This window comes from Manduca sexta, chromosome 13 (assembly GCF_014839805.1).
Source record: "Manduca sexta isolate Smith_Timp_Sample1 chromosome 13, JHU_Msex_v1.0, whole genome shotgun sequence".
Lineage (NCBI taxonomy): Eukaryota > Metazoa > Arthropoda > Insecta > Lepidoptera > Sphingidae > Manduca > Manduca sexta.
In genome coordinates, this window is record NC_051127.1 from 13334885 (window position 1) to 13349073 (window position 14189).

The window sequence follows — 14189 nt, forward strand, 5'->3', positions numbered from 1 at the left end:
GACAATACCGTAAGTATCCGTAGCTGCAATAGTGAAAGCAAAATCCTTTAAATGAAATTTCCAAGATCCTATAACATGGTTTCTTTCCTTTGAACAGGTCATGGGCCGTATCGCTGGTTTAGCTTCTGGTTTGGATACCGGAGAAACCCCCATTGCCAAGGAAATCCACCATTTCATCCACTTGATTACTGGTGTAGCCGTGTTCCTCGGTGTTACCTTCTTCGTGATTGCCTTCATCCTTGGATACCATTGGCTTGATGCTGTCATTTTCTTGATCGGTAAAATGAGTCTCATAACTAACGGCCAATGTATGGTAATATTGAAATACAGATATTCATACTCGATTTTTCCACAGGTATCATTGTAGCTAACGTACCCGAAGGTTTACTGGCCACTGTAACCGTATGCCTAACCCTCACTGCCAAACGAATGGCCTCAAAGAACTGCCTGGTGAAGAATCTGGAAGCTGTCGAGACCCTGGGCTCTACATCTACCATCTGCTCGGATAAGACCGGAACCCTCACCCAGAACAGGATGACCGTCGCCCACATGTGGTTCGATAACCAGATCATCGAAGCTGATACCACTGAGGATCAATCCGGAGTACAGTATGGTGGGTATAATAAGATAGACTTATTTAAAAATAAAGATTTTACAAAACATGCTCGTGATTTTTTCAATATCTACTATTAGAAAATACATATTTAACTTTTCTCATCAGACCGCACTAGCCCTGGATTCAAAGCCCTCGCCAAAATCGCTACCCTCTGCAACCGAGCTGAATTCAAAGGTGGTCAGGAAGGTGTTCCCATTCTGAAGAAGGAAGTCGCTGGTGATGCCTCTGAAGCTGCTTTGCTGAAATGTATGGAACTTGCTCTCGGAGACGTCATGTCGATCAGGAAACGTAACAAGAAAGTGTGCGAAATTCCATTCAACTCTACCAACAAGTATCAGGTTTCGATCCACGAGAGTGATGATCCCAGCGACCCTCGCCACTTGCTCGTCATGAAGGGAGCTCCCGAAAGGATTCTGGAACGTTGCAGCACTATTTTCATTGGAGGAAAGGAAAAGGTAAAATATCATTCATCATAATATGGTGACAGTAATTCACCAATAGAGTTATAACCGATTTCTTGATTGTCATAATCGTTCCAGGTTTTGGACGAGGAAATGAAGGAAGCTTTCAACAATGCTTACTTGGAATTGGGCGGTCTCGGTGAACGTGTGCTCGGTTTCTGCGATTTACAACTGCCATCAGACAAATACCCCATTGGTTACAAGTTCAATACTGATGACCCCAACTTCCCCTTGGAGAACCTCCGCTTCGTTGGCCTCATGAGTATGATTGATCCTCCCCGTGCTGCCGTCCCTGACGCTGTTGCTAAGTGCCGATCTGCTGGAATTAAGGTAACAAATAACTTACGTAATAAATGCCGGCTAATGATGAAGTGTGATTACGAGGAACGTTAACTCAATGTACATTCTTTTCCAGGTTATCATGGTTACTGGTGACCACCCTATCACTGCCAAGGCTATTGCCAAATCTGTAGGAATCATTTCTGAAGGTAATGAAACCGTTGAAGACATTGCTGCTCGTCTGAACATCCCTGTGTCGGAAGTGAACCCTCGCGAGGCCAAGGCTGCTGTCATTCACGGAACCGAACTCAGGGAGCTCAACTCTGACCAACTTGACGAAATCCTTAAGTACGTTACTCACTCTTACAAGACTATCCTCTGTACATTTTTGAGATTTAGTAACACAATATATGAAACAAAGAAATAATTTCTTGGACCTTTTTAAAAATGTTGCCCTCTCGACGAATGCTATTACTTTTCAAATGCATATACAAAATTGATATAAGTTCTCCATATTCATATCTCGTCTCCCAAACCCAGGTTCCACACGGAAATTGTGTTCGCCCGCACGTCCCCACAACAGAAGCTGATCATCGTGGAGGGTTGCCAGCGTCTCGGCGCCATTGTGGCTGTCACCGGTGATGGTGTCAACGACTCCCCCGCTCTGAAGAAGGCTGACATCGGTGTTGCCATGGGCATTGCTGGCTCTGACGTGTCGAAACAGGTAAGATGTAAGGAACGGGGTGGCTGGAAACGAAGAAAAAATTGGTCCTTCGAGCAAGATAAATCGATACTCTGAATCGTAAACTTCTTAATATTATTTAGAAAAACACAGTATATTTTATACTTAATAAATCTTTATATAAGTCTACAAAATTAAAATGCAAATCAGTTATTTCAAAAGTTAAATTTACATTGGCATTCAAATTTGGCATGGTAAAACACCAATACGTATTATAGGCCGCCGACATGATCCTGCTGGACGATAACTTCGCGTCGATCGTGACTGGCGTAGAGGGAGGGACGATTGATCTTCGACAATCTGAAGAAATCCATCGCTTACACCCTGACGTCGAACATTCCCGAAATCTCGCCCTTCCTTGCCTTTATCCTGTGCGACATTCCCCTGCCCCTCGGCACCGTCACTATCCTGTGCATTGATCTCGGAACGGACATGGTGAGTTCGAAACTTTTTAACTCTAACCTGTATGTTGACTTATACTGCAAGGGAATTGGTTTTAATTTTAAAAAGTGATACAAATTTCATTTTGATTTCAAATAACATTTCAGTACAGAACAAATAATATAAATTGACGTAATATATTATATTAAGTCAACGTTCGATGGAGCTTGTGACTTTAAATTTAATTAAACATTCATCTCGATTTCTATTGAATCTCGTAAAAATCTAATGAAAATACGGTACTATAAAAGTTCCAATACTATAGTACATACAATAAAAAAATTATAAGACGCAGTATCGTAGTATTTAGAATGTATAATACAACCGGTATTCTTGCAGTATACTAACTAAACCTCTACATTTAAATTAAAGAAACATAGTCTAAGATCTAGATAGGATGATGTATAACATAATACAGTTTGCAACTACTATCAGTCACTAAGAAAATTAAAACAAATACAATGTGTGACTGATATTAGTTGGAAAGTTTTATATTTTCCTTAGAATTTTCAGAGCCAACGTGGATCCCGTAAATATATGTATTTTAATAAGTTATTGACACTAGGTACCAGCGATTGCACTCGCGTACGAGGCGGCCGAGGCGGACATTATGAAACGCCCTCCTAGGAACCCATTTTGCGACAAACTTGTTAATGAGAGGTCTCTATAGTATATTACGTAATGTGTTGCCATAAATTCTAATGATAAAAGCTAATAACGCTGATGTTGTTTCGATATCGTGACGATTGGGTTGTCAAAAATTAACATTTACATTATTTCATATAACCGTAACGATAAAAAAACATTGATATATAAATATAGTATACTATTCGCTCTCCGCGTTACGGTTATGTAAAATATTAAAAGCAGTAACAGTGTATTAAGATGTGAAGCCGTGCATGATTTTACTAAACCATGTTTTCGTACAACTAATGACAGCCGAGAGTGTGCCGAATAACATGAATAGCTTACAGAAGTTGGACGTTCCAACGTGTTAGGCCTGTGGGTATGGGGGGTAACGCCTATGTGTTCTGTTTGTTGTAATGATGTGTGTGGAATACATTTGACGAACCCGTACAGGATACCATCACGGTGGTCGCTTGCCCAGGTTACGATCAATACAGTTAAGACAGACACAACACACTGAATAACCACAGTCATCGTCATATCATCCCTACATCATCGAATTGAATACGACCGGTGTGAAATTATATCGCCATACTCATTCACAAGTCATTCGGTTAATTTTGTTAAGTTTCGCATTGTGACCGACTCCCGGTGCAAGTCATAATCGAAGTCATTCCATGATTAAAATTTGTGTTAATTATGTTTTGTTGATTAGTTTTTAAGCGTCAAGTGATTGCAAGCAAACGCCACCCCGCTTCGGGTACGAGTACTATATCTAGTGCGAGTACGTTTGCGTTCCTGCCTTGAGTCTCATGCTTATGATATTGTCCCGGGTGGCGTGTGATTGTAATGGTCTTGCTATGTGTTCGGTGTTGTGTCACGTGACAATGATGCACCTCGCTTGCGCGGAGCGTGTGAGCGGCGCCCGGCGTGCGCGTGCGCGCTCGCGGTCGTGCGCGTGGCCGTGCGCGGGCGTACGCTCACATGGCTAGTGTTTGTGTAGGTGCCCGCCATTTCCCTGGCTTACGAGGAGGCCGAATCTGACATAATGAAGCGACAGCCGCGTAACCCTTTCACAGATAAACTAGTTAACGAGAGGTAAAACATAGCGAGTGTCATCCGACTCGTTCAAAGATATTATTCTATACGCTAATTGCTTGCTACCACGTGTACGATAGTCTTCAATATTGAGGTTTGGTTGTTGCCTGCAGTGTGTGAACGGTGCCCCGTAGGAACACCGCTCTATAGCTCTGTGTGTGGATATATTGAAGGCGACCAACGCACCGCTCCTAACTTTCTGGCTTGCGTTGTCTTTTTAAACTCTGCTCTAACGAATCTCCTTCCTTCTTTAAACTAACGTATGTAGCTTGGTGTCGTAGTGGAGCAACGCGTTTCGAACTCTCGACAGACCCGGGTCGTGGCCGCGGCGCAAACGCGTTGTTCCAAACGTTGACTTTGTCGTTTTTACTGTTTAATGTTAACACTTATTCGTTATCTGTGGTATATGTGTGGCCTGCACAGGTAAGTGTTCGGTGTTATTTCGTCTCTGTCATTTGTCTATCGTGCATGAAAGACATGTTATCGATTTATTAACACGCCTTCCAATATTATTTATTTCTATATTGTATTTTGACTTTTTCATACGTTTTTACCTCTCATGATCTCCATGCACACTCATGACACACTATTTGTTGACATTTTTTATCATTCGATCTTTACCACGTCACACTACTGGCTTCATGACACCACATCATATAGCGTAATTCCAGATCAGGTCTCTGTCATCAACGTATCATAGGCGGCAGTTACACATATTTATATTATATCGATACATAATACCAGTAACAATATGCTGCTAGGGCTTATATTATATTTTGTAATTCTATCACTAGAGTAGATATTTCGACTGATTTTATTACTCTCTCTTCTAAAGGTCGATTAAAAAAGCTACAATAGTTTAATGTTTCATCACGCCAATTTTTCTATTTTGACATTTATTAGCAAAATTTATGCGTAATATATTAAGTATGTATATTATAAATATCATTACTATGGTGTACCGTGTATCATGTACGTGGGATGTGTGCCGTGCGCGTGCGCGTCGTCGCTAGAGACGCCGGCGCCGGCGCGTGCCAGTGTCCACTCGTTACTCGTATATGTGTAATTGTATGTATAGTATGTTAAGTGTGAACGACTCGAGCGCCGCTCGGTCGGCTCGCGTGTGCTGGTTTGTCTAAATGCTTGGTGTTACCGAAGGTACCTGCTATATCATTGGCGTACGAGGCGCCCGAGTCTGATATCATGAAGCGGCAGCCGCGGGATCCTTACCGCGACAATCTCGTCAACAGAAGGTTGGCCCCGCACCGCGCCGACGTCACCTGGCGACGCTTACTAGTTTATCATTTGGGTGTTAACACAATGATTAGCCCCACTATCGATTAAATGCATTTACATCTGCGCATTTTGGTGAGATTTGACAAATCTGAGTGGTGCGGCTACTTGTGGTTCAACAATGCCAATTGAAATTGGATGTGGAAGAGTGATTACAATGAGGCGCAAACTAACGTTTACCATTTGTTCATCAACTTATTGTTGATATCGATTAGTTATAGTCATGTGACATAATATAAACTTATTACTTTACAATCACAATGAAATACATTCAGAAAATGAACATAGAAAAATTTTCTTTTCAATTTGTAAATTATTATATTTTATAGATTTTTATAAAATTCTCTAGCGATCTAATTAATTCAATAGAATTAGAGGAATTAGTCCTTAATCTATTTCTCTGTAACCTTCACTCTTCCATGTTTCAAGTTAGCGACTCGATTGAGCGATGCGACGCTGTTACGAGAAAATGCACGTTTAGTGAACGAATTAGAGGATTGTTTAGAGTGTCATAGTTAACGCACTAGTGGTTAAATTGTGTGTGGATAGACATGTTAGTCATAGTAGTGCATAGAGACAATATAAATTGGTTGGTGCAAAAAAAATAAACTTATTATTTTTTTTTTAAGGAATGACTTAGGCGTCATCGAGCATCTATAGTAATATTATATTGTTTTATATGAATTTATTATTTTTTTATGTAATTTACTGTACATTATAATATGTAAAGTATTGTAGCACGAGGCTAAGCAGTGACCACTTCGCTGTAGCGCTTGCAAGGCTCACAAACACATCACGTTCATGCATAGGGCTGACTTCTTCCTTTTCTTCTTTTGTTTCAAACTTTATACCTATTGAATTATCTACTTCAAATATAACGAACGCTTCCGCTTTCTTTATAATATTCCGAACTGGTGCATGTGGACACACAGCATGTAATCTTACATCACTGTAGATTTTAAACTGAAAGTGTGACATGAAAATTGGCAGTTACTTTTGTTCTGTTTTAAAATTATTTCAAATCATCCGGATTATTCTTATGTCAAATATTACAAGAAGTGTCTCCGTTTTCATGTCATTAAATTAAGTCTAGACATAGCAAGGTAGATAAAGCGCAGGAAACATTGATAATTATAATTTATACAAACTGTACTTTCTGCTTGAGTATTTACTGTTTTTTGTCTACATTGATATATTTAGTGAATATCTTCCGAGCCTCACAAAACCCACTGCTTTATAGTAGCCCACATTAGATAAATCTGCATAAGTAATATCAGAAAGACTAAAAATGCAGTTCAACTAAAATAAATTAAAAAAATAATTGAAATATTTGAGAAATAGCTTGAAAGTCTTGACGCTTATGACGTTTTGCTTTTGAAGTGCGCTCTCCTAACATGTTTTTATGTGGGGGTTGACAGGTTGATTTCGATGGCTTATGGACAAATCGGCATGATCCAAGCCGCCGCTGGTTTCTTCGTGTATTTCGTGATCATGGCTGAGAACGGATTTTTGCCAATGAAACTGTTCGGCATCAGGAAGCAATGGGACTCGAAGGCCATCAACGATTTGACCGACTCGTACGGACAGGAATGGGTGGGTATTGGAACTTAGTGTTTTGCTGATCAAAAACTTTTTACTTTGAGTTTAGAGTGTTACAGCATAATCAGCTCAGTATTCGTATTAATCGATAACGCAACACATTTCAGACCTACCGCGACCGCAAGGCCCTGGAGTTCACGTGCCACACCGCTTTCTTCGTCTCGATCGTCGTGGTGCAGTGGGCCGATCTGATCATTTGCAAGACCCGCCGCAACTCCATCATTCACCAGGGCATGCGTAACTGGGCTCTCAACTTTGGTCTCGTATTCGAAACCGCCCTCGCCGCGTTCCTGTCGTACACGCCCGGTATGGACAAGGGCCTGAGGATGTACCCACTCAAGTGAGTAACGTACTACTATCTGTTTAATGATTGGTTTGACCTGGAAGGTCCGTACAGTTAACAGTTTTGTATGTAATGTGTGATGTCGTTGTGTAGGTTCGTGTGGTGGCTGCCCGCCATTCCGTTCATGCTGTCGATCTTCATCTACGATGAGATCCGGCGCTTCTACCTCCGCCGCAACCCCGGCGGCTGGCTCGAACAAGAGACTTACTACTAAGCAGCACCGACCACTGTCCACACCGTCGTGCATCAGTTAGTTACTGCGTACATAACGTTCATTTGTGTTCTTATATCAGACTGACAGAGGTTGCGGTGCCGTTCCGGTATATGTGTAATCGCTGTCGTGTACGCTTCTCACCGCTTGTTACCGCATCGCTCCGCACAGGGGCACCTGTGTCTGTACCTGTCGAGAGTTATATATTACGAGGTTCGTTTGTTGCGTGACCGAGAGAGAGCGGCTGCGCAGGACCCGCACGAGCCCGCCCAAGCGCTCTTCACTATTATTAATTTAACGAACTATGTATGTATATATGCACAGTGGAGTATGAAGTTTGATATTTGTGATGATATAAAAAAATATATTATACACATATTATTATTTTGAAATTGTGAATCGTGTTATTTTTATATTGAGATCGTTTAAAACGCGAACCTCGCCCGTCACGGGACGAGTGGATGAGTTGTTTTTATGAATCTGTTGAATCTCTGTCTCTGTCTGGCTCGAATCAGTTTGCCTGCCGGCCGCCGACTCGGTCCGCGTCCGCCCCACGGCCCCGCGTCGGACGGCACTGCCCACTGGCCAGTGGCCACACTGCGCAGTGTACCGACCGGCCGCAGTGGGGCGGACACTCCGCCGCGCCCGTGCTCGGCGGCCAACGAAAGCATTTGTTGTAAAATTAACAGTTAAGAAGCCACTATTATTATAATTTAAGTGAATTAGACTTAAGTTGAATTTCTCGAATGAATAAAGTTCAGTTGACGATTCGAACGGGTGCATGGTGTATGAGATGTCGATGTGGAGTGCCTGAGTTTTAGTGTACTACCGCTTACTGTTAGGTAGGTAGTTGAAATTTTGATGCCGTAATCTCAATTTTAACGTAGATAAATAAAGCATACACAGTCGCGAACGCTTAGAGGTGCGGGCCTGGCCGCGGGCCCGCACGGTCACTCAGCACTGCCGTCGGTCGCTCCGGCGTCGCTCCGGCGTCGCCCCGGCCTCGCCCCGGCGTCGCTCCGGCCGCGACTCACCGGCCGCGCGGCGACTCCGGCCGAGACGCTTTTCTTTTCTAAACGTAATCAGATTAATAGCGAACTTCGTCAAATTTTATTAAAATAGGCTGCTCATGGTAAATCGTAAGATTTTATTTCTTAATTAAAAGATAATAACAAAACGTAGGGATGCGTAATTAGAACTTTTTAAAATTATACAGTTATCATAGAGTCATGTTGTTTTGTCGCCACTTGGCTCTTCTACGGGAGTGTCGGCAGCGATGAGGCGGCGATGTGGCAGCGATGCGGCTGCGGGGCGGCTGCGGTGCGGCTGCGGGACGGCAGCGAGGCGGCTGCGGTGCGGCGCGGCGGACGGCGGACGCACGCGGGCCGCGGCCGCGGGACAGGGCCAAGTAGAAGGACCAAGTGGAGCGATTCATTTCAATTTTTCGTAACGAATACATATAACATTATAATAATGGTTACAAAAGTAAAATATAACATTATAGCGACTAAAATCTAAATTATATGAAATGTTTATAGATTTAAATGAGGTTCGTTTCTTTAGGATGACCTTTTGTGCTTGTTTGACGAGAACGATGTACATCTCACTGACAATAGTCGTTGATGATATTATTGTAATGATCTGATCCTTGTGAGCGGTTTGTTTGACGTACACTGTAGATCTAACATTGTTTTGCGTTCGACAGTTCTTTACACCGATTTATTTTATAGTATTACTCTGTTGGCTAGGAATGCTGTAAAAATGTAAGTGTTAATAAAAAAAACATTTTCAAAATATTATTGTGGTGTTTCATTTCAATACCCATTTATTTTTCTATTACTAACCTTTATTTAAGTGGAAATTAATTTAAATCGTGCAGATATTTATATGACATGCACTGTTAAAATTATTAAATTTGTTGAGATAATTTTTAAAATACATTACACAAACAATACCAACATTAACAACTATTTGGCAATAAAACACTTATGTTGTTACAAGCCATTCCTATAAACGAACAGACCAAAGAGTAATTGTACACAGTAGTGTTAACGACATTCCTCTAGTCCGCTATCTCCGCGAGCTCCTGCGCCTGCGCCTTCCGCCTTAGTTGAGAATGCAGCGCAAATGATTTACGATTCAGCTTTAAAATGTTTTATATTAATTTTAAGTGTAAAGATTAAAATTGTTAAAGAACATTATCGAATTCTATAAATACGTTTTTGGGTGATTAGGTTTTAGCCAGTTTTCAAATCGTGAACACATTTTGTACAATTTTTGTAAGGTGCAAACTTCTATAGTTTTACTTTACCTGTTTATGTAGTAATATATAAGTTGTAATGCCGTAGTGTAAGTAATTTTGGGTGTTTTATTGCTTAAATAAAGATATAAATAATCATAAATATTTTTTATTATTTAGAAAACCTCAGTAATGATACTCATTAGATAGTATATCTGCAAGTATTTTTATTTATTCTCGTACATATGTATACATAAAATAAAACAGCAGAGCTCGATGTGTCTACAATGAAAGAAAAGTTATACAAATAAGGGGAGGGGGTAGGGGGTATACTAAAGAAGAGCAATAGAACACAAATCACAGATTTTTAAAACAATTTATTCTGTTATTCTGTTTATTTAATAGCGAACATCTCCGAAAATACTGAATAGATTTTCATGTTGTTTTCACATGTGGATAGAGTATAAATCGGAACGAATATAGGCTTAGGAAAAAAAATATCCATGCGTACGCAGTCACGGGCATGTCCAGTAACTCACGGTATAACGCTCTGTCTTGTTATTCGATAAACGTCGCTAGAGTGAGAAATCCATTTATGTTTGTTCATGAAAATAAATAATAATGGCAGGCGAAAGATATTTTTGAATTATAGGTAATCTGACATCAAAAATATGTGTGATTTAGGCATCTGTTGCTATCCCCTCTACATTTCTTTACGTTATTTTTTGTTACGAAATAAGTAAAATAATTTGCGTCAAGAAATTAAATTTTAATTAAGTATAGCAGTTCCTACATTTCCCTGTATTTAAGGAAACCATGCCTGCCCATGGGACAACATGGTTTCCTATAAAAAGCCAGACAAGTGCGAAATGGATTCGCGCACCAAAGGTTCTGTACAAACTTGTTAGATATGTAAATAAGTTCTTACTTGAAAAACCTAAATTTACCGTTAGATCCCAAGACACGGTTAAAATTACTGCAAGTGACAAGTTTGTAATAGTATTTTCGCTTATTTTATTATTTAAGTACACATTTATGATGCTGAAATACATTGCCTCTTGCCGAATTTCATGATTCTAGGTTGACGGGAAGTACTCTATAAGTTTTGATACCTTTGTGAATTGCAAACATGCGAAAATATGCAACTTATCTTTTGAACACGTTAATTTCCTAGTTTAATTTTTCACAACTAAAAGAGACTATATCCAAATATATTTTGATGTAAATATTAATCTTGATACCTCTACGCGTGTGGTTAAGGCTAAGTTGATTTTAATCGAAACAAAATCAAAACCTTTTACGTAAACGTAAGAGCAACATTTTTCTTTAGTGATTAATAGAGATATTTACGGTTAATAGAAAGTGTACTTGAAAAACCCATTTATTAATCATTTGCATTGCAGGCATATAAATAAGATACAAAAAATAGGCTCAATTTACCTTGCCTTGAATAAATAGCTAACATAAGGCAATTTAATACGTATACTACAGAGATACATCAAATATAGAACGGTTGTGCGCCCCAACGACTTTAGAAGGTTGCCCTTCAGAAATCCATTCACGGGATAAAGCATCTCCGAGCCGTTATTAATACGGCGATCGATCCTTCATCATGTCCGCTTTCAAAGGAAAGAATGACATAGAGTTATAGGTATGTGCTGACCAGTAAAATAAAGACCTGTCATGTAGGTACCTAGTGGTAAAACATGGAACAAATTTCCATATATAACTGACAAAAAGGCCTTTTTATTAAAGAGCCATGGGTGCTAAGTTGTTTCATCGTCCAAGTATATACATATAAGCTTACATTTTGGTGTACTCCGACAGTAATACTGTTAATTAATAGATAGATATTTAATGTCTCGAATATTTTTTGAACCCACACCGACTTTTTCACAACTGACTATTAAACATAATATTAAAAAGCCCTAAAGCCAATTTTTAACCCGGACCGAAAAAGAGAGATGTCATTAGCTATGGATGTGTATCTTTATGTCTGTTTGTGGCGCATAGCTCCCAAACGAATGGAAATATTTTGATGTTTTTTTTATTTTAAAGCTGATGTGATAAAGATCGATTTTGGTTATTATTTTACTACTTTCACTATAAGGCGGTGGTATTTCTAAATTATAGCAACGTTGCGCGAATACTGCAGCATTATATAGTCTGCGGGATATTCAACTCCTCACCAACTTATAGAAGATATAACGTGTTTCGAGTTATAAGAATGATCTCAATTAATAGATGTTAGTAAAAGGTGTTTATAGAGGCCCGTGGTAGAGGAAATGGTAATTTAAAAAGATTTTAATAAAAAATATATTAAAAACTGAATAAATTCCGACACAAAAAAAATCTAACAAGTTAATAATAAAATGTTTTTGTTTATCCATTAAATACATTATAAGTATCTAGTCATATTGTGACCCAAACGTCGTCGCGTCGGGAGACCGAACCGCGTACCGGGGGGATAAAAATAGTTCTTTAGCGGTCTTTATTTTTACTTTTTGGAGATTTTCTGCTAATACATACATAATATATTTAAAAATTCATTTTTATTATTAGATAAGTGCATACCTATAGGCTCCTAATTGTGAATGAAAACCCGCAGAATAGTATAGAATATATTCACTCTACGAACCCGTTTCAACTTAGGAAAATAGAGAAAAGAACAAATTCCTCTCTATCGTGGAAACAGCCCAAGCCATACGCATAATAAGAAAAATCAATACAAAGCTAATGTTTTCATAATCACATTTATTTTAGTCTCACTTCATAGTCAAATAAAATGCTACTGTAATAAAAAAATCCAGTGCAATTACAGAAAACTATGAAGTAGGTACCTTTTCACATAGATGAAAACATTAGAATATTGTGCTAAAGGTACTTCCACAAACCATCGGTAAAATTGCGGATACATTTATTACCTTAACTACATGTTGTTCTGAGCAATTTCCTGCACATGTACAAATACGATTAGGTAAGTAGGTACCTATGTATCTACATAACGGGTGTAACATTACAAACAGTAAAACGTGTGCAAAATTATAAATAATGTGTGAGATAAAGGTACTCTGTACCATATTATATATAAACTTATAAGTATCGCTCTACATAAGTGATCATGTGTATTTTCCGCCCACAATAAATCTAAGTAGTAATTTCCAAATAAGTAAGCCCAAATTAATATTTAACTAACAATAAATTTCAATTTATTTACTAGGTAATAGGTATTTCAATTAAACTGAGAAAGTCTCTAGTTTTATTTATTGTCCTTACGGTATCTACGACAGCACTTAATTTTCGGTTGTTCTCTAGATTATTATACCAACATTTGTGTCTAAAGCCACGCATGCGTAACACAAAAGCCCCAATAGGTACGCTAAGATTGCCTAGAAATTAGAAATCATAATTACAAATAAATTGTTTTATATCTTAGAATTCATATATAGTACAATATTGTCATAAGAGAACGTGAAAGCTAAGTTTTCCAACGTCTGGTAATTATATTGGCTACAGTAAACAGACAAAACGGTAGTATCTATTTAGATGAACATTTGATTAAGAGTGACCGCAGTACCATTCAATCTTATTATAAATGTAAATGTTTGAGAATACGTTTGGAATATGGACATTGAGTAACTAAATGAAGTAAACACAGAAACCGCTTAACGGACTTCGACAAAATTTTGAAACACGCAGAGACCTTGATCTGAATTAACATATACTTACTTAGAGTAATTTTTATCCTGGCAATTTGCTCACGTAGGAAATATTTCTTTTTTTTATCTGATTATTAAATATATCGCGCTGGCCTCGCATAGTAGGCGCTATTAAGCACTACAGTGATTTCAGGACATGTATCAGAAAAGATTTTCCCGTGGGCGAAGCCGCAAGCTACACCTAGTAAACAAATAAAAAAATGTTGAGACGAAACTTAATTTTAAAAACATATATTTTGCAATTTGAAAGGCCTTAATTACTCGATGTACTGACAGTACTGGCATGTATACCGCAATATCCTATTTTTAAGTACAAATTAATTTATTTTTTCGACTTACGGCGCATAACATCCTTCATATTGATTTTAGTCATAACGCTTACTCATCGTCTATTGCACAATTAACGTGCATTTGAACACAGGAATTAACTTTTAATAAATAGCTACGAGGTACAAGCACCCGAAAAATATTATTTTCCGTTTGAGCAGAGACAATTGTTCCAAGACATTTTCTTTATCAAA

General features: G+C 38.8%; 1 protein-coding gene and 1 long non-coding RNA gene across 9 annotated transcripts in view; one reads left to right on the plus strand and one right to left on the minus strand.

Annotated features, from left to right (window-relative positions):
- Positions 1 to 9509, plus strand: part of LOC115449115 (sodium/potassium-transporting ATPase subunit alpha) — a 73831-nt gene extending 64322 nt beyond the window's left edge. For all 8 annotated transcript variants that reach the window (XM_030176828.2, XM_037438104.1, XM_037438108.1 and 5 more), the window contains 4 exons: positions 5423 to 5517; positions 6976 to 7150; positions 7264 to 7496; positions 7593 to 9509. In XM_030176828.2, coding sequence (XP_030032688.1) covers positions 5423 to 5517; positions 6976 to 7150; positions 7264 to 7496; positions 7593 to 7713 — 624 coding nt within the window. In that variant the 3' untranslated portion in view covers positions 7714 to 9509. The remainder of the gene's footprint in view (positions 1 to 5422; positions 5518 to 6975; positions 7151 to 7263; positions 7497 to 7592) is intronic.
- Positions 9510 to 12685: 3176 nt separating this feature from the next.
- On the minus strand, positions 12686 to 14186 carry LOC115449118. Its single transcript, XR_003939147.2, has 2 exons — positions 14008 to 14186; positions 12686 to 13849 (listed from the first exon to the last, which is right to left on the minus strand). It is a non-coding gene; the product is annotated as an uncharacterized LOC115449118 (long non-coding RNA).
- Positions 14187 to 14189: the final 3 nt, after the last annotated feature.